The sequence below is a fragment of the Bombus pascuorum genome, chromosome 13 (assembly GCF_905332965.1).
Source record: "Bombus pascuorum chromosome 13, iyBomPasc1.1, whole genome shotgun sequence".
Lineage (NCBI taxonomy): Eukaryota > Metazoa > Arthropoda > Insecta > Hymenoptera > Apidae > Bombus > Bombus pascuorum.
The window spans coordinates 6,085,320-6,106,939 of NC_083500.1; the positions used below are offsets into that span (position 1 = coordinate 6,085,320).

A 21,620-nucleotide genomic window follows, 5' to 3' on the forward strand; every position below is an offset into this window, starting at 1 on the left:
CTTCTGTTCTCGAATGCAACGCCACAACCTTAATCACGACTGTATCATATCGAATTAAAATAACTGAATTTTTATGTGAACTAATTAGACGATAATTTTTCTTCAAGATTCTATTTGATGATTCCATTTAAAGATTTTATTTGAAGATATTTCGTAGAAGATTTATTCGTACTCTTTTTATCGATAATTTTTCATCTTTACATGAATTTTTTACATGATAATATGTTCCAAACGAATATCTCAATTTTTCTTATGGTCTTTGGGATGATAGAGAAATTTTCTTTTATTCAGAGAAAGGCGAAAGTAATGATTTGTATTTCTTTGTGTTGTACTAAACAACGAGTGAATGTTTACCCACATGATAATTTTAGTGATTATTTCTTTAACTTGTAGAACTGGAAATATAGAAGGAAGTATATTTTCTGGAAAATACATAAAGAGAGTACAAAATGAAGAAGTAGAAAAAAGTTTTACTATTGAAATGGTAGAATAGGTACGTTGTATGCAATGTTGGGCATTATTGAATAAATTTTATTTGTTATTTCAAAGTCTAAATGAAAAACAGGAATAAATTATTTGTTATTTGGGTAAGCCTAAATACATTATTCAAGATAATGAAATTAACTGTTAGTTACAAGTACGATTGTATCTTTCATTTATTATACATGTTATTCTCTACATGTTACATTCATATTGCAGGTATATGGTGATTATTATCTGATTGCATAACCTGCAAATTGGAGATTCTGTCTTTTTTTAGGAGGTATTCGTATGGGATTTTCGTGTGTCTGATTCTGAATCTTGTCGTAATTGACTTTTCTTTCCTGTGCAAGTTGATGCTCGGGATAGAAGTTCATAAAAGTCTCCTATGAAGTTATAATATGAATTTCCATAGAAGTCCGTAGTCCAATAAAGACAGTCTTCGTTGGAAATTTTGTCAATTGAAAAATTCACACGTGTGACGTGACTTTTGGTCCATTCTATATAAATTAAAGACCAATAAGAACAATATTTTATTTTTCTTTTATTTTATTTTATTTTATTTTTCTTAGTTGTAATCGAAAATTATTCGTTTACGATCTTCTAAAAATACCTGCCATGTTTCATTCCCTGCTCCAGTTACCTTGAAGCAAACTTTTTCCCTTCAAGTGTCCGTGATATACACGCGAAAACCAAGTGGCCCGGAAATAGTTCTCGCCATAGCACGAGGAGCCAATTACGAACCTGAATGAACACGAAGAACTTCGTTTATTGCTCCAGCTCTCTATCGATTTGATTTATTAATTCTTCTTTAAAGAAAAATTCGCGCTCCTTCTTGGAAAACGAAACTGAAGCTCGTATTCAAATTTGCTACTATATATATTTGGTCCATGATCGGTACGAGCAAATAATTCCGCGTTTGAAGTTGTGCTGTATTTGAAATTGTATATCGTATTATATCGTAATGCATCTATATATCGTATCGATTATTATGTATTATATATAATCTCTTTGTATATGTGTACGCTTTATGCATTTTGTTTTTATCGTAATTTATTCTTTGAAGCTAAATTTTAATTCAACGCCTATCTAAACATATCTATATCTTCATTTACTATACAGATATGTACTATAATTAAAAATTATTAAAACAAACATATTTCTCTAGAATATAAAATATCAAAATCCACATTCTACGTCACGATAATCATTAACTTGGTTCACCATAGCATAGCTTCATGCCAGATAATTATGATTTTCTAAGGAGCACATGGAAACGTAGAATAGCTTTGAACTTGGCTTTTGCTAATAATCAAAGAAAACTCAGGAAATTTTGCCATGAATCTTGGCCAGTTATGTTTAAATATTGAATTTTTCCACAAAAGAGATGAACTTGCGAACAGATTCTTTCCACCATCATATGCCCCTTGAAATAGTGTAATTTTACTCTAAGAAGCTTAGGTGATCCCATTTAGCTAAGATACACCCTGTATATATACCTTGCCTTATCCTGTCACCCTTAATTACCCTTATTTGAAACAAAAAAATGTGTCAGAAAAGAACTGTATGATATCGGGGATGAGGTACCGTGCTTTCATCCATTTCACCTTGCGACGATCTTGAAACATCCAACAGAGCTGACATTAAGATTTTTAAAACAGATGCCTCCATTTCTCGTTACGTACTCCTTTAGTTGACGTTCAAGCGTTTTCAAAACATTGGAAACTCTTGCTCTTTGCTGCATTCGCTGCCGAGATGTAAACTTTCAAATTCGATAGAACAATACAAGGTATAATTGCCCAAAAGTGACTACTTGGAAACGACCGACTATTTTGGACACGCCAGAAATTTCATAGTAGCATTATGAAGAACATCTTTATGTGTCGCGTCGTGGTGTATATCGGGTAATTCTACTGCCGGCGGCATATCGGATTTTAAAGTTCATATCTCGATTACGGATATTTCAAAAGGCACGAGTTTATAGCATTTCGAAGACGTCTAAATGTCAGCTACAAGGATATGTAACAAAAATATGGGGTTATTCATTTAAAAATAAAAAGTAAAAACACAATATGTCACCTTCTATATCATACAACTTTTGTCTCAAACATTTTTTGTATCGTCACAAATAGCAAAGTAAGTAAGGCTGGAAAAAATAGGAGCAACATTCCGTATATATATGTATGTATGTATGTATGTATACATATGTGCATGTTTATTAGACTATAGTTTATACAATTGCAGTTATCAATTCATAACCTAATCTGTAACTTAGCTATATCTTCTTCGCCTAAGGTTTCAAATCCAAGAATTTATAATGTATTGGAATCATGATCGATTTAGAGGCCTTGTTCCAGCAGCCTTTGGACTATTACAGGCCGAAAGAACCTCGTTATTCAATCGAAAAGTTAGTTCTATCGAAAATGATGATCGAAGAGAATTAAAACTTCCTCCTTAGTAATTTGACAGGCCTCGCATGCAGCATGCTGAAACTGCAGTCAAGTAACATGTAACGTATTAGAAGCAGTATAGACTGGAATAGCAGTGCTTGTTTTAAGGTTAGGAGAGCTTGCGAAGCTCAAAGTGGGTCAAAAGCCAGCGTGCCCCGGTACACTTGCCAACCTACTTGGAACGCATTCGAGCAGAGTCGGAAATGTTCTTTTGCATCGCCTCTGTTACCACATACACCAACATAATTGTTCTAATCCAAATCAATTTGCATGTAATAAGTTACTAAGGTAATAAAATGGTATAAAATACTCTCTTTACTAAGTACATATAAGATTTTAAAAGGCAATTTCACAAAGCAGCTTGTCTAGAATACAGTCAGTGTTGTGGCACAGAAATAGAGTAGGTTTGTGCGACTGTGCGGTAACATTCTACTTAAAGTAGCTTATTCGAGTGTCCGACCTCAGACAAACCATTGTCGGTGATCATAAATCATTTCCAGAAACTTACTGAAAACGAAAACGTCTTTATAAAATTCAAGGAAAATATTCTCAATAAAAAAAATATTAAAATATAATAAATTCCAAAAAAGGAACGCTGCAAAGACTCGTTTTAACATCGACTGCACATATTACATTGCTATTTTATTCTGTTACATCACGTTATTTAACTTCTCCTTCGTAATTAGCATGTACCTAGCTATCTATCCTGTTTTAAAATAAAACTTACTTCTGTAAAGGCTCGATGGATCAGTGAAGAGTAGTTAGAACCGATACCGTTCCTCAACGATACTGTAGAAGTAACGTTTCAACGAGGAAAGAAATAGAAAACTACCGGTAGATCCCCTGTGCATACTCCATTATTCTTTTTCCTATATCTCCCTCTGTTCCCTGTAATACCTTCGTATTGACTGTCTTCTTGTAAAGCGCCAGACAGAATTTTAAATCTTGATACGAAGACAGATCTTCCTGCTCTGTTTTCCCCGTCCTCTGAAAGCCCGGAAGTGGATGGGAACACAAAGCGGAACGGTGAAACTCGTCGATCACTCGAACCGTGAACTAGAAGCATTTGGATAATTAACACGTCGCAGCCATTGCGATAGACGATTTTTCTTTTTCTTTTACCTTTGCCTTCCTCCTTCTTCTTTCTTTCTTTCAATTATTTTTAATTCGTTCCTTTCTTTCTTTCTGTTCCGTTATCGAAGCGTTGAAGTTGATCGCCGCGAAAATACGAATGTCTACAAAGTCGTTTTTCTAATGTACAGGGTGTGTAAATATTGTCGATAAAAGTCATCATAAGTCTGACAGTCTGACGACTTTACCACCTTCGGTTTGACGGAGATTTCACCCGAAAGGTCCGCGCAACGTTGTCCTTGAACCTGAAAAACAAAGGCCAAAAGATCAGTTTTCTTTACTCTATCATATTAACATCGCGGGCATCAACTTTGAAAAAAGAATCATGAGTCGTAACTAAACCGTTCTCCTGCAAAATGAATGTACGGTTCCATTGGCCCTTGCATCGATATTATTTACTATGTGTTCATATTTCACAGGCAAATATATAGAAGGTAAATAGCGTGGCATTAACAAGGAAACAGGAAATTATTTCTTAGCAAGTGAAGTAACCGACTCTAAGTAGCACGAAGCTGACCAACTTCATGATTTCTAAATATTACAAAATTACTCGCTCTGTGAAGAAACCTTTCTAATAAGAGTTAAATGACGTCAAAGAGATTAAGATTTGGTACTACATATTAGTTATTTTGTAAGTGAATACGTAAAGGACATACAAAGATCAACTACTAGACAACGTCAGTAGAAATAATGTTGTAGATGGAGAGTTAAGTTTGGGACACTCTGTATAAGTAACAATCTTTCTTGTACGTAGTCTTATTTTGTACTATCCCTCTGAGTCTTATTACTATCCTTATTGCTAGTAATTAATATCACATTGCCCTAAATGAAACTGTGCTATCTTAGTGTTCTAGACAAATTACTTTAATTCTCATTGCACACTCTGTATGAAGCAGCTCAATCTTTTTACATTCACTTCGACGTTTGCTTTCACAATTTGCCTGCTGTTTTTTATTATTTAAATTTGTCTATATGACAATCGCTCTAAGATCTCAAAAGTAGAAAAGAAGAACAGATTAGAATATTTCTTTGCACTGGGACGTTTTAATTAGACTAGAACATACAGAAGATCGAGAGTCGTTAATTATTTTGCAACGAGTTTCTAAGAGAAATTTTCATTTATTTTTATCATATCGGTTTCCTTTCTCACTCTTTCTCTCGATTGAATTTCAACAGCCATTTGAATCCGATTAATAGAAAATCCATTACTAATCATATCAGATCATAGGCTTTGACGCTGGAATTGAATAAAATAATAGTATACTCCAGGCGAACCGGAGTCAATTAACACAATTAACGAGGAAATGATACAATATCGCAATTAATAACGTGCTCCTAATGCCAGGAATAATGGCAGCCATGGGAAAAGAGGCATGAAGATTAATGAGGATGAGTCGCGAACAAACGAGATGCCATAATCGTTAAATTACGTATTACAGGCATTGCGATTTTCAGTAACAATTAAAAGATACTTGAAAACGTGTGTACCATTAATATTCCTTTTTAATTCTTTTAATAAGAATTACAAATTGAAATGGTACAGAGGAATTTCAGCACAATGCAATAAGTAAAAAACTCTGTTTAATAACCTGCTACGTATTTACCTTAGAAAAATCTTTCGTCAAAAGTCTATCGAAATAAAGGAAGTTACTTTTCATAATTGATATTAATTTCTCTATCATATCTGTTCTTAATTAATTCGAAATTTCGATTCAGTTTTTAGTTCGTCTATCAAATCTAAGTATCCATTACTGGGAAATATTATGTTCAGATAATAAACCGTTCGGATATTAGGGTATTCGGCTAATAGGTGTTCGAATGAATGGGGCTCTATTTTGTGTACAAGCAGGAGTGTACGTACTTATTTTGAACATGTTCTGTAAACTAGATAGACAAGACCCGAGTGAAAAGATACAGTAAATCGTTTTAAAGCGACAGGAAGCAGTAGATGCGTATTATTTCCAGATATGAGGTATCGTTGTGTCCCAGTGGGAAACACGAGACGATGTTGGTATTCTGCCAGTTTGGAACAATGTGTAGGTCCCTTGTAAGGATAGGAAAAGCCGAACAGTGCGGCGAGGTCGGTCTCTTCTTGACACGAAAGAATGATACTCCGCGATAATTACGACCTGTAACTACAGCGTGCGCTTATTTATCATGCATGCGACACGGGGTCGGATTAAATGTTAGCTGCACGCTGAAAGGAGTCGCATTTGCATAAAAATGATGGAGAAATCTGCCAGCTTAAAACTATCATTAATCTGTTAACCGAGAATGAGAGATTAAGTTATCGTAAATCGAACATTATATATTTATTATAATTACATATATACAGAGATAATAGACAGAGAACTAACAAACAGAGAATATATACAGAGATAATCTAATGAGATTATAAAAATAAGAGGGTAAACTGTAGTGATGAAACAACAGATGTTAATAGAATTCAATATTATAGGATAAGACAAATTATTAAGGAGGATAAAATATAACTAACAATCTGATAAGATATTAATAACTACAATGTATTTTATTTATATAATTTATATATATATATAAGATACATGTCATTGTAGTCACTAATATCTTACCGGGTGATATGACGAGAAGCAATGAAAAAAGTTCATATAAATATATGCTCTATCTGCCTTCGCCTATGAGACATAACGAATTTTCATAAATGCAAAACTTATTGAAGATGTTGAATAAGCTTCCCAACAAATTCGGCAAACATCAGGAACCATTCAGAGTGTAACCGGGTCTATAATAAGACGTCTACAGGTTTGCCTTAAAACGCAAGGTGGTTATCTTCTTCTCCATCTTCTGTAAAGATAATTAGATAACGCAAAATCAAGAGAGAAAAGTTCGTCGTATCTCGTAAACGAAAACGGATAGAATATATGTCTAGAAGAAGGTTTTCTATCCTTTCTATTATATGTTCTGTTGCACCCTATATATAAGAATAGGCTCAGTTTTACAAACTTGATACGAGTACTATATACGAGTTTTCAAAAATATTATAAAATCAAGTCCATTTTCCGGCCGTGAAGCCGAAATTACATAAAATATATAAATATATACTTGGGACTAATTAATCAGTGTGAATGCTATAATAAATACAATGTTGTGCAGATATTCTTCACAGCCACCATCACCACAGCCAATAATCACCTATTGTATACATATAACGATATCTCGCTTTCCAACTTGTTTCATAATAGTCTTAATAATTCACCTTTAACGACAAGCTAATCTTTATTGTCGTGATGAAAAATGAAGTCGCACGAGGGGTCGAAACGCGATCATCCGGCTTGTATGGAAGGCTTCGGTTGAATGCAGACTCCCATTAACCGATTATATCCCATTAAACGATTAACATTCTGAGCATTCCAGTTCTTTGCCCGTCTCTTTTGCCCGGCATGTACATTGAGTAAAATCTACTTTTACGCAGAATACACACGATTCGTGTTACGACGACTTCCTTCGAGGAATTTCGCATTCCTTTGCCTCTGCCTATTTCTATCTAGGTTTGCAATTTCCTAAAGAAATAGCGTACTTCGCAGGATTTACTGTAATTAATCGCCTTATACAGCAGCTCACGTGATACCTAACGTTAATCTCGATTCGACATAACCTAAAACTCTATCTTTTTATGTACTATACACTTCCATTCACGATCTGTGTCACGATATTACTACATTACCAGTATCAGCATAACGTGCTAAAAAGTTCGATTCCCTATTTCTCTTTATTTTCCTGGACGGTATTACGTCGTATTGTAGATTGAAGGTTATATCGCTGTCATTTTTAATCTTTTCGTTGTGGTGCCGTTGGTGAAAATTCCTTTAACGTAGGTGTGTCAATAGTTTTTAATGAAGTACTGCTATTTTAATTCTATGTCATACATACAATATTTGTCATTTTATGTACCTAAAATAATCGTATTGATACGATAATGTTATTACAGTAAAGTTAATACGATAGAGTAAACCAATTTTTACTACATGTAATAAAGCAAACACGCTACCTTATTCTTCTTCGATACTTACATCCAAAATCAATTTGTTACACGTACCTGCGTTTATATATACTCCCGGCTATAAGAGGACACCTACTGTCTCTAACAAAGTATGATGTTTAGCAGAAATTGATTGCATCACGATGATTTTATTCCCTCATCGTCCTATTATAAATAAAAAAGATATAGCGATATAAATATATATTTCTAAATACAATTATAAAAATAATGATCAATATAATAATAAAATATTAAGTATAATTAAGTATAATTTTCACGATTGCTTAATTATATAGAGACATTATAATTGTTATTAAAACAAATTTTAAAAGTTATGGTATGAGGTCTCATTCGAATGAGATTAATATCTTTAATTAAAAAATTTTAATTTAGAATAATCATTATTGATAAAGGAAACTTAATTCTGTTTACCAATAATCAATATAAATGATTAGTTACTAGTAATTATTATCGATGAACCGCATTTTACTTTAGTTACCGATAACTATTATCGGCGGTAAAAAATTTCTCTCGTTACAATTACAGTTATTGTTAATTGTTATTAACATTACTTACAATTAGTACCTATTCACTGAGAATATAGAAAGATTAATTGTAGATATTATGTATTTTATTAGGCAAAGAAAAGATATGAAAGTATATGAAACGAGGAATAATCTAAAAGATATTGTAGTACAATGTGCATTATCAATGCATGTGTTAATAAAAATATCTAAACAATATCTTTTATACTATTCTTTGTTTCATATATTTTCATGCAGTTTCTTCGTTGTATAAGATGCATAAGTTCCATAATTTAGGCATTTTATCAGTTATGTTAATAACAACTGACAATAATCAAATGTAACCAGAGATAATGTTGTCGTCAATATTAATTGACGGTAACCAAAAGCATTTGTTGCCACCGATAATAGCTATCGGCAACCAAAACAAAATGCACACTATCGATAGTATGTTGCTGGTTACCAAAAGAAATTGCAGTCATTTATATTGGTTACTGGTATCCAAAATTGAAATGCATTCGTTGACAATGGTCGTTCCTAACCAAAAAGAAATTTTAATCATTTGTAATGGTTATTCGTAATCAGAACAATTAAAAACTAATATTTTTCAATCATATTGTGTTTTGAATAATTTCTTTCACATTTATTCATAGCTTTTATTTAAATAAAAATTGATTTTTACTCAATGAGTTTTCCCAAAAAAATGCTTAGAATAACCCTTATCTTGGATCTTTGATTATACATATGTAATTATAATTGATATTTCAGGGCGTGGAATGATAAATGGTTGCTACCAGCAGCATGGTGTATGAGGAGATAGTCGGTATACGGGGTAGCTGACCCCAACCGCCGCGCACGCTTTTCACGCGCGAGATGCCCCACAATTTGAATTCCGCTTCCGTCAACTCCGCCAACACGGCACCAAATCACCAGGCCTACAACCAACAACCTTGTCACCGACAGAATGGAGATGGACTTCAGCCCGAGGTACATTAATCCCATTGAACAGAAAATGATATTATGAAGAATCCCATTTAACAGAAAATAGACTTAGATCCTTTATTTGCTAAAAATGCCAGGTACTATCCTATTTGCGTTTAATACTATATTATCTTCAAATTATCTTTAAATAATGTTTTAGATGTATGTATTTGTCTGTTAGATTTCTGTTGCACAACGAAGGAACCACATTGGACATTTAATCTGACGTTAATTACTCGCTTAATGGTTATGCACATTACGCGTGGAAAGAGTATAATGTTTCTGGAGCAGAAAAAATAGTTTTAGTTTAGTAACATCAACCCGGAAAAAGCATCTCGTTATTCGTTTAATTTAAACGATGAACTTGATGTTATTATATTTTATAATAAAAGTAGTGTAATATTTGTATTCAGCTATAATCATACAGTATGGAATATGTAATTCTTGTCTCCTATTGTATTTGCATGTAACAAGACATATTATGGAAATAAGAATTTTCAGTGATAACGAAAAAAGACGTTATACAATCTTAGTATTCGGATATATTAATTAAAATATGTAAATTCGATATTGCACAATGTAAAATGTATTAACGATAATAACACTGCAGCACACTGCAAAAAATTATTCATATTTAGATTATAACATTTTAGAATTGTATCTCAGTGCGGTTGGGAACTAGTTATTGTTTACTGTCCAACTGAATTAAGTAATAGTTAAGAGACTAAGCGCTTCATTTTTAAAGCAGTCACGAATTTGCCCTTGAATTTTATTACTATAATACACAAGTTCATCCAAAGAAAAATATCCAATGAGGAATACTGTCGTGATTTTTAACGACTATACGGTTAATTAATAATTGCATAATATCCATCCAAGGAGTGCTCCAAATTAATAAGTACGTCTGATGGTAAACAGAATAATGCAATATATAAAGATAAGAAACCTATTTTAATGAAAATGTATGTATATGTAGCATTCTTTGTTACAAAAATTGGAAATGCAAAAATTGGTACAGGATAACATAGAGAAAACTTTCTTAAATATTAATTTGCTATATTAGCTTCAGTTAACACATATTTATTCGTTACTTCAGAAACATTATTTTATTCTATATGAATAAAATAGTAGAATATAACCGTAACATCTATCCGGAAAAGGCGTCTCGTTACTCGTTTAATTTAAATAATCGAATGTTCATGCATATCTCTAAATGCCACAATAATCATAGATCAAAAATCCTGTTTTCAAAAATTTTAAGGTTTCACTTACTTTAATCACATTTTATATTCATCCCGTCTATTGTAAAAAGCAAATAGTTAAATAACAATGAATTATTTAAAGTGTATATATAATTGATATTAATTGATATTAAATTATATACAATTGATATTTTACGAAGAAACCTATTTACTCTTTATTAGAAAGAGCCGGTGGAGTTCGATACGTCTCATTTGCGTGGTGCGCCAGCCGAAGTCGAGGCACTGGTGCACAACATCAAAGAAGTTGCGCAACAGTTCCTCTATCACTGGAGAACATTCCCTATCATCCTTCCACCGGCACTGTCCACGTGTACGGAGGGCGAAGACACGCTTGCGAGAAAGAAACACCACCTGAAGGATCTGTTCGTCGCGCCCAGCTTCGACGAATTAGACTCAGTCGCCGTAGACAGCAAGGGTGAACCAAGGAGATTGACCAAAAAGCAGCTGGAAAGCATCAGCAAACGAGGGTAGGTCTTCCTATAATAACGAGATATCCATTTAAATATTTATCTTTATCTTTGTAGGTAGCAGTAGTGTCAGATTCGTAAGCTCTCACGTTAGGGACGTCTTTAAACCTGCAGTTGCGATACTCGTCGACCAAGTGCGAATTGGATTCAGTTTTTTCAAGCAGTACTATCCAAGACTTGTAGTCACTAGTGAAATTGGAGTTGTAACTTAGAAAATGATTTAATTTAAGATTTATGGTTTCACGTGTTTTCTGCTTAGATTTTGTATTTAGATTTAGTCAGGGAACGTATTGTAAATAAAAGAGTAAATAAGGCATATTATGCGTAAAAAAACACAAAAGATTTCCAGTCTTTTATGAATCACATAGTAGATAAAATAATATTTAAGAAATAAAAATAATCAACTACACCCCTAGTATTGGACAGTACTGATTTAAAAAATCAAATGATAAAGATTAAAAATAGGGCTAAGAATATAGGCTAAGAATTTTTGGAATCTTTAACGAATCTTATTGCAACTTAAGGATTAATGACGTTTATACTTAAATTGAATATGCTTCGAAACACAATATCGTAGCGATTGTATCCCCTAGAATTAGATATTAGCGACTTTTCTGCGCACAGTATAAACATCGCGAGTACTTACTAACAGATATTTGTTTTTAAGGCTTGAATGAAGCTCTCACTGATGCTAGTTTTTTCTAGGATGCAAGGAATATACGTATATAACATATATAATTTCAGGAAATACGTAAATGTTTAGAAAACATCATGTGTATAAATGTCATATGAGTTTATCGCTTACGCAAATTTGAAAAAGAACAAAAGAGGAATTTGTGATAATTGAATTCCCTTGCAAAACCTTAGAGGAATCTTATTTTTTAACTATTCAAATAGTCAGCCTTAATGTATATCACTTCGTTTTGATAATATAAGAATAGTGAGCGAACCAAACCCAAATGGTGCCTCGTTTTCGTAAGGATGTGTAAAACCAAACAGCCACTCGTTTGTGTCTGATATTTTCTAACAATTTTTGTAAAGCTTTCAGAAGGAGAAGTACGGAAAACCGAAGAAGCTGAATGCCACTCAATTGGAGAGCATTCGAAGATGCGGGTATGTCATACACCAGCGTCACACAATATTCAAAGTTGACCAAAACAATGATCGTTACCCTGTGCAATGATTTTGGAGACTGGGATCACTCATCTCTCACGATCATCTTTTTTTTTTTCTTTTTTAACGAGGAAGTTATATCTCTAAAAACCCAAAATCTGTGTAAATGATACCACAAAACAGCATGGTCTTCTCATCTTCATCCGAAATTCACCCTGACAACAATTGGCGATTAATTAATTGATCGATTTCCATCGGACAGAGATCAAATATATAAAACGAGGGATTGCCAAGTGCACGAATTCACTGAAAAAAAAAGATTTATATCTGGTCTATGTGTGAAGGGATTTCGTAGAGATAACACAGCTTATAACAAATAATACTTAGGCAATCACGGCATGATGTAAATCCTAGCTGTTAAAACACAATTAATATACGGTGTAGGTTGTGTTTTTTTTATTTTTAAAGCGTTTAAAGTGTGCTTGTACTATAGCGAACAATTCTTATCACTAGCTTTAGCTCCACAAATAGGGAGTGGAGAGTGTAAGGTTCTTCTGTTTTGGTTATTCACTAATTAGAAACGCTGCAACAGTGTAAAAATTTTGTACATATTCCAGGATATGTTTGTTCTCTATGTACGTATATATGTTAAATGTATTTTTTCTTTTTTATATATATACATATATTCACAATGTAGACGTAACATTCTGTTTTTGGATTTTCTCCATATTTTTTTTCCTTTTATCCCAAAGTCGATAGTGTTAATAAACAATTTGTCTTTCAGGGAATTCGAGGTAGACTCGATCAATTTCGCTGGGCAGACGCACCGATGGAGATTGAGCGGACTTCTTCAGCGTGGACGAGACAGAAGACGAGATGCATTGCTTCGGGATCTCGCTTTGGCAACTAGATTCCTTGTAGTTACGGCAAAAGCCAGACTGGTCTCCCATTGCTTCAGTGTTTCGCAATCTCTGAAAGCTTTACTAACAGGACTGTTACGGCTTCTTGGTATGAATTCATTAAGAAAGTCCTTTCTATCTCGAATGAATTCGCAAGAGGCAATATTATTTAAGTACAATTGGACGTTATTACGTTTTAGATATTATAATTGGCGTACCATCGCTTCAAGCACATAATTTGGATGCTAAAATCAGGGAGGAGAGATGTCGGTACTTGGTTGCCGAATTAGTGTGCAGGGTAAATTGAATAAGTCCTCTAAAATATTTATTTCAGTTACATTGGATTGCTACTTTAAACAAAGGCTATGTCAATAGAAATTATAAATAAATATATTAATATGATGAAAAGCATTGCTTTCTAAGATCTTCATAAATTTCACTACAAATTGCAGCCTGAGTATGAAGATTCTCTGGAACTTCTATGTGGTTTCGTACGAAAACAGCTTCGACGAGCGACGATGGAGAAATTCGAAGTGGAAAGAGAATTATCACAACTATTACCTATCCCGGTTCCTTTCGTATTTGGAACACCCGCCGGAGCAGTGGTTGATCTTAGATTATTTAGCAGAGACATCATCAGAAAAGCTTTACCGATTTTAGTTGCTATTTTGGAGAGAGAGACACGAGGCTGGTTTCTTCATTTCAGAGAAAGACTGATTTCTGAGTTGAGAGCGCGGAAAAAACCGGATGAAGAGATAGAAAGAGTACGATTACTTCTATATCAATCACTATGAAGTTGTCATAAATATGTGCGATGTATTCTTATTGATAGTGATCACCTTTAGGAAGTCAACGAAGCTGTTATGCGAGAATATTTGCAACGAGTGTTCTCTAACATCTTATCGCATCCAGACATACTCGATCTCGGTAACGGAATAGCTCAACTGTTGGTTCAGCAAGCACAGTCGGTCGTATTAATGCATCGAGCCGTGAAAAATGTGCAGCGTAAACTGTTGCAAACGAAAGAAGCGTTGAAATGCCATATAGAGAACGAACATCCAGTTTTGTCGCGAATAGAACCATGGATGCGCGATAGAATGAGAGAAGTTGAGGAGAAATTTATCGAAGAGTGCGAATGGAGCGCACACGAAGAAGCTCTCACATTATGCACTCATCAAAATTTACAGCAGACAGTTTACTTTCTTAATCGTGATTTAACATTTATGAAAGAGGTACGTAGAACTGCAGATATTGTCATAAACACTTATTCGCATATGAATACAATGTGTTCGTTTCTCTCAGCGTGAACCAGTCCTGTTGAAAGAATTGCGCAAAGTTAAAACACCCACGAGGAGCTTCCAATGGCCGACACAGATATGGCTTCCAAAAAACTGGATTATCAGACGCAATTTTCAAGGCCAGTCTGAAATCATACCAACGGTGCTGAGCAATACTCCGACATCTATCACAACACCTCGCGCAGATCCGAGTCAGCCTGTCTTTTTAGTTGAAAGGGAGATTGTACACACAACTACAACAAGGTATATTGTAACAATGAAGTAATCATTCTTTAACATTAGTAGATCATTGTCTTCCTGTTGTAAATGTATGAAGAATTAATTGGTTCTAAAATTTATAAACAGATGGCCTATGTGGCGTTGGATTAATTACGTAGCCAGAACATGGTGTTGGACTTGGAATGCAATGTTTCTACTAGGTGTGGCAGTGCCGTGGTGTAGTCCAGTCTCCATACGAGCTTTGCTACTCGTACAACCCTTTACTCCCGATCTAGAATTGAGTCAATTGAATGGAACCTTGTTTCCTAGAAAGTCGTCTCAAATGCCCACTCTTTGTTCTCGGTTGATAGCACTTTGGAGACATATTAGTAAAAGTCGGACACATTTTGAAACAGAACCGGACACTGGTAAATTCAATAAACTAATAGTTCTATGTTTTCCTTTTTATTGTTGAATTTATTGAATGATTATTTGATCATTAATTAAATAACTTTGTTTTTAATCGTAGGATTTATTGGAAAAGGAATGACAAGGCATTTAAATAGATTATGGAATTATGGTGTTAAAGGTCTTCTAGGAACACTTATTATATTATTTGTTTTTCCTGTCGTCTGTATAGTCACGAGTTTAGGATCGCTTCTTATTGCACTTACTGCAGTTTTATGGTCCGTTGATTATACTATTACATACATCATAATATTTTTTAATTATAAAACGGTAACAGTTTCTCTTTTTTGTTAATTTAGGATGCCTTTAATTACTTTAGCGTTGCATGCATTCATGGCACTCATAATGGATTTGGATAGCCCAGAACCAAGTAGAAATCGATATTTGGTCATCATGGAAGCATTAGTTTGGAATATCGGTACACAAGGCTGTCTACAACCAATCGCGGCGTTAATTGTAGCTCTTGTTTTGTGTCCTATTATTTCTTTTGTGATACTTACAGGTAAAATATAATATTCTTATTATAAATTAAAAAAGCAATCTAACTATGAAGGATTCGATTATTTAAAATATATCACTATCTCATAGTTGCTGTGATACGTTACTGGATTAGAGTGGTCTGGGACACGACTATGTTCCATTTAGTAATAAAGAACAGGGGTCGTATACCGGCCAGTGATAGTTTTGTGGTTAAAAGAATAGCTGGACCAGGACTAACTTCTGATTATTATTATCAAGTAGGTATTACAAATTAATCACTGAAATAACTACAACGTTAATTGTTCCATTCTTATTTGTAGATTAGACCTGAACAAGCTTTAGCTGCATTCGAGGCAAAACTAGAGTTAGACGAATTGTTAGCTTTCCAACAAGAGACAGAACGATTAATTACACAACCCCAAAGGGATTTCACTCAATTTGTAGAAGCCTGTTTTGGCCCGTTCGCTGCTAGCCTTGCCAAAACAAAAGATCCGTACAAATCGTTAGAAAAGGAAGCCAAAGATCTGATCGCCGTATTACACGAAAAATTAGACAGACGTAGAAAAAATTTGCAAACTGGTCTTGGAATGGTCGTAAGAAGTAAAATAAAACTTACTACCTTTGATCTAAAGGTAATTATCGGCCAAAGCATCTTTGATCCCAAAAATTATTTTACAATTTTATACATTTAATTCCATCTTTAAGGTGGTAATACAACAAGGGGCACTTATGTTAGAACGCCTTTATCCCAGTCACGTGTTCGCGAGATTATCAGGGAACGAAGAAGATTTCTGGGAGAACAAAGGTTTAAGCGTCGGTGACTGGGCTGGTTTAGCTGGCCTCATGTACGCAGATATTTTCAGTTTAAATTTCCTTCAACCTCTCGATGACGCAGATACGAAATTCAGGCTAGAACCTCATCCTGGAGTCGATTTATCGCGTTACACAGATATGGTCCATAGCACTGAAATCGGCGGAACTAATGGGCCAGATTTGCTCGGCGCAGTTTATGCACCACGTGGAAATATACAAGTGTATAGTCCGTACCTAGAAGTCTCAGCTTTTAACCCACGCGCTAAACAGACTAGTAATAGCAGGAAATCAGATAAGCGATGGTAAAAAATATTTTGAATTTTGGATATTACTAAATATTAAATATTAAAATTTTAAGTATTATACGATCAGTATGTAGAGTCAAATTAAAGAAGTTGTTCTCATTTACAGTGATACTGGAGGACTTTTAACATCGACAAAAATTAGAAGACGCACAACGTCCACGAATGGTACAACAGAGGCACGCTGGCAGCCGTGGAAGCGACAAATTCGTCCTTACAGTGCAGAAAAGTTGCTTATTCCACTTCCTATTCCGCATCCAGCACACATAGCTGTTACCATTCATAATCGCGATTCTGAAAATCCGATTCCCCTCGATTCGGAACTTTGTCAGAATATATTGAAAGCAATCGAAGAGTCACCCGGTGAAATGTCCACCGAATATGTTAGTCGTTACAGAGGGGCTGCAGATTCTAGTTTCGATTCGGTAGCTTCACATTCTTCGGTTTCTATTGAAACTGGCTTAGACAAAGATAACGATACTCAGGGAACGACGAACACCGATAAAGAGGGCGAAACTTATCATTGGACGCTGTCGAATTGGGGTGGTGGTATGACTAGGAGAAGAAACAATTCTGGATCTATAAAGGTCGATCTTGCATCTCCCGAAGACGTTACTCTGGACACAGATACCACCAGAGTGATGTTCAGTACGTACGGAACAACTGTTTGAACTGAGTTTACTGTTACGCCAAGTAAATATACTATATATAATAGGTGCAAGTAGAGACAAATAAGTGTAACTATGCAAAAGTCAGTTTAGACATAGATCTTTTGTTTATACAATTTTTTGAAGAACCCTGCATTTACTCATTTCATTTTTACTACACTGAGGTTGATTAAATAAAATTGTTCTTCGTCGAAAAAAGACAAATTTTAATTAAAATGTACGAAATGAACTTTATTTAAAAAAAGACGAACGTCGGAAACCGCTAATTCGAAAGATTATTATTATAGATTCAGTTGCATTTGAATATGTAATTCGAGAGCCAAGACTAGAAAACATTTTTTTAATTAGAATAATGTCTTATAATTCCAATAAGCCTCGTTTTAAAATCACATCAAGATGTGTATAAAAATACATACAAAATTTCAGAAATGGTATATATACGTGCCTGTTGTAGCACATTATCAAAATCATTTTATCTTAATATTTCGCAGATCAAAATCAAACATAGGAAAAATAAACGTTCTAAACATTCGAGATAAATGTTTTGTAGAATTTACATTAAAATATACATATTATTATGTATAATTATCAACATACCAATATCACTTTCATTGCAACAACAGAACATCATCTTCTGTGCCTAATCAGATGTCTTATAAATCCATCTAAATTAGTACTCGATTAATTTAATTAATCAGTGGTAACTATTAAAAGTATTAATTTCTATTAAAACTTAAGTGAACCATCATGGTTGATAATATAATAATTATATAGAATGTGCTCATCTGCAAAGTCTGGGATGTCATTACAGATTCATAATTTTTATGTATACAGATTATAAGCAAAGTCAGATAATTAGAATATTAGCGTATGAATGGCCAGTGCCGTTAAAAAGAAAATCTCTTTAAATCTATGTTAAAGAAGTTATACAACATTCTTATTGACATATTGTATATAGATAGTTAATTGTATAAATAAACTTGTTAATGTAATAATAATTCAAATACATTTTCTTGTTATTCATGCTAAAGGCCATTCAAAGGAATACATAAAAGTTTGCTCTCTTTCGATATTTACATAATTCATGTGAGATAATATCATAGGATTATTTCATTATAAACTGTTTATAAAATATCAAGCTGCCAGTATATCGCTTAATCTGACAGTAAAACAGTTCGAAACAGTTACAATTTATTTACACTATTCTCTCCTAAGAATATACAAGCACAATTTAAAGAATTCTGTATTTTTTAATTAGTATTATTCAGAATTACAAATTACTAATTGAATCTTACATATGATAACTAATGATGTATATTTATTTATTTTGAACAAATCTTATAATACCTGTAAACTTTTTTAAATATCTTCTTTTACTATACCTTTTTTTTTTTTTTTTGTTGATTTTAATAATAATGTGTACATAAGTTCATTTTATTATATTTTATAATAAATGATACTAGTGTAATATTTGTATTCAACTATAATCATACAATATGGAATATGTAATTCTTGTCTTCTATTGTATTTGAGTGTATCAAGACATATTATGGAAATCAGAATTTTCAGTGATAATGAAGAAAGATATTATACAATCTTAATATTCAGATATATTAATTAAAATATGTAAATTCGATATCGCACAATGTAAAATGTATTAACCATAATAACACTGCAACACACTGCAACACTGCAAAAAATTGTTCATATTTAGATTATAACATTTTAGGATTGTATCTTAATGAGATTGGATGAAGGAAGCATAGAATTTTAAATATTTCATTTTACTGATATTCGAATATATTTAAATATTGTCTGTGTTAAAGAAAAAGAATGCATTTTACAAAATGCAATTGATTAGAACCTTAAAGAATACTCACTAAAATCCGATAAAGATACTTATAATAGATATTTATCTGTAGATGTTGTAAACCATAGAAATATTAAGAAATAACGATTATACAATCTTTTGACCAGTTTTTGTTTGTTGTCAAACTGAATTAAGTAATAGTTAAGAGACTAAGCGCTCCATTTTTAAAGAAGGCACGTTTTTAAGATTGCCTTGAATTTTAGTACTATAATGCGCAAGTCCATCCAAAGAAAAACATCCAATGAGGAATACTGTCATGGTTTTTAACGACTATACAGTTAATTAATAATTGCATAATATCCATCCAAGCAGTGTTCAAAATTAGTAAGAACCTAAATACGTCTGATGGCAAACAGAATAATGCAATATATAAAAATAAGGAACCTATTTTAATGAATATGTGTATGTAACATTCTTTGTTGCAAAAATTGATACAGCATAACATGGAGAAAACTTCCTTGAATATTAATTTGCTATATTAGCTTTAGTTAATTATACATATTTATTTGTTACTTCAGAAACATTATTTTATACAATATGAATAAAATTGTACAACACAATGATTAAACTAGCCAATTCTCTGAAACACAATTTCTAGGGAAACTAGTAATAATTTCTTCTATCAAATGCACTTATCAATAGCAATACAAAACTAAATCTGTTGTACATTATGAAAATTCTAATTTGAATGTTTCAAAGAATTATTCAGGGATAATTTCAAAGAAGGAAATCAGAATAGAATACTCAAATAATTATTTCTTATTGGAAGGGAAATAAGAAATGCGTAAACGAATGAAAATCGGTAGTACTACGTATTATAATAGATTTAAAAAAGAATTGTAGGAAACGTTGTATCATGAATGTAGCATTAATCAAACATGCGTACGTACAAACCAAATGTGTATTATTTTCATATATTGTAAAGGTATTATATTTTTATCAGTCTAACAAATGGTTCACATTTAGTTTGTGTCTAGGTATGTTAGTGTACTACAAGACTTTATTTAAGTATGTAGCGGACAAGAACGTAATTGTACAAAGCCAAATACGTTATGAACGATAAATTAAAAAAAAGAAAATACATTTGCAATATTATATCGGAACCAATAACGAAACTTGAAATCGTATCTAAGTATAATAAATTTACGTAGAAATTAAAAATTTTACGTAGGTAGATTATAACTGCGAAACATTTACTATTTATAGTTATTATTATACTATTGCTCGTGTTTGCTATATATATATATATATATATATATATATATATTTTCATTTTGAATTCCTATTCGAATGTAAAGTTGTACAAAACTATGATTGCGTATATCATAATTGCATAATGTAACATATTAGCAATATTTCTTGACGATTTATTAAAAAATTTTACTTATGACGGTTCTTTTTTATCACGAATAATTATTTATATTAATCGTCATGACATTAAAAAAAAAAATGATTCCCTTTTAATACACGCTTTAAATCATTGTACGTATGTTTCTTCTTAATACTCTCTTTACGTACTTCTTTACGTTTTTGTATACATCAAACGTAAGTGTGATAAAAAGAATGCTTATATTTTAATGCCATTATCTTTTTTAAATTAAAGACATAATAAATTTTGTCAAAACATAAGCATGCTTCAAAGAAGAATCATAGGAGTTTATGAAGTTGGAAATATTGCATTATATCTACTGTGTTAATGCAACAAAAAATGAATTACATCATACAATAAAATACAATAAATATAATACAATATAACAGTATATTAATTATATTAATACAATCTTATATTAAATATTTGAGTAAAAGGGGAGATTAAAAATTAATTCGACAATTATTTAATATATTCAGAAAATGTCGATTTTTATATTTCAAATATATATATGTGTGTAATACTTATATATATATATATATTTTTTTTTTCTTATCAATGACGTATTCGTTCTACATTTTACTCAAAATGCAACAGAAGGGAACTATTTCATTCAAAAAAGAAATATCCATGCACGAAACAAATCATTACAAATTATTCACATATTACGAACAAAATTTGTTGCGTATCTGCCCTCTGATTGGTCGAAATTACGTATTTCGTTCGTAACACATATTCGCTCAATTACGCATGCTCAGAAAACTGGTATTTCCTCATATGTGTGACGTTTAAGCGGAAATTGTAAATTTGAGAAATTTATTATAAATGC

The 21,620-nt window shown here is 32.6% G+C and overlaps 1 protein-coding gene and 1 long non-coding RNA gene across 7 annotated transcripts in view; one reads left to right on the top strand and one right to left on the bottom strand.

Moving 5' to 3' along the window:
• The window catches only part of LOC132913490 (uncharacterized), a 41,238-nt gene extending 20,061 nt beyond the window's left edge, over positions 1-21,177 (top strand). Inside the window, exons 2-16 of one of the 2 annotated variants that reach the window (XM_060971888.1) lie at positions 9,372-9,590; positions 11,009-11,313; positions 12,355-12,426; positions 13,211-13,434; positions 13,526-13,623; positions 13,778-14,089; positions 14,171-14,557; positions 14,628-14,866; positions 14,969-15,249; positions 15,351-15,507; positions 15,589-15,791; positions 15,878-16,026; positions 16,090-16,401; positions 16,475-16,884; positions 16,994-21,177. In XM_060971888.1, coding sequence (XP_060827871.1) covers positions 9,477-9,590; positions 11,009-11,313; positions 12,355-12,426; positions 13,211-13,434; positions 13,526-13,623; positions 13,778-14,089; positions 14,171-14,557; positions 14,628-14,866; positions 14,969-15,249; positions 15,351-15,507; positions 15,589-15,791; positions 15,878-16,026; positions 16,090-16,401; positions 16,475-16,884; positions 16,994-17,555 — 3,825 coding nt within the window. In that variant the 5' untranslated portion in view covers positions 9,372-9,476 and the 3' untranslated portion in view covers positions 17,556-21,177. The remainder of the gene's footprint in view (positions 1-9,371; positions 9,591-11,008; positions 11,314-12,354; positions 12,427-13,210; positions 13,435-13,525; positions 13,624-13,777; positions 14,090-14,170; positions 14,558-14,627; positions 14,867-14,968; positions 15,250-15,350; positions 15,508-15,588; positions 15,792-15,877; positions 16,027-16,089; positions 16,402-16,474; positions 16,885-16,993) is intronic. The other variant, XM_060971889.1, reaches the window with a different exon arrangement.
• On the bottom strand, positions 357-8,280 carry LOC132913500 (uncharacterized). 5 transcript variants are annotated; one of them, XR_009659389.1, is made up of 5 exons: positions 8,111-8,280; positions 7,297-7,991; positions 4,053-4,306; positions 3,658-3,986; positions 357-1,224 (listed from the first exon to the last, which is right to left on the bottom strand). It is a non-coding gene; the product is annotated as an uncharacterized LOC132913500 (long non-coding RNA). The 5 variants fall into 5 exon arrangements; XR_009659390.1 differs by lacking the exon at positions 357-1,224 and adding an exon at positions 2,655-3,437; XR_009659388.1 differs by lacking the exon at positions 357-1,224 and having other exon boundaries at positions 2,655-3,986.
• Positions 21,178-21,620: the final 443 nt, after the last annotated feature.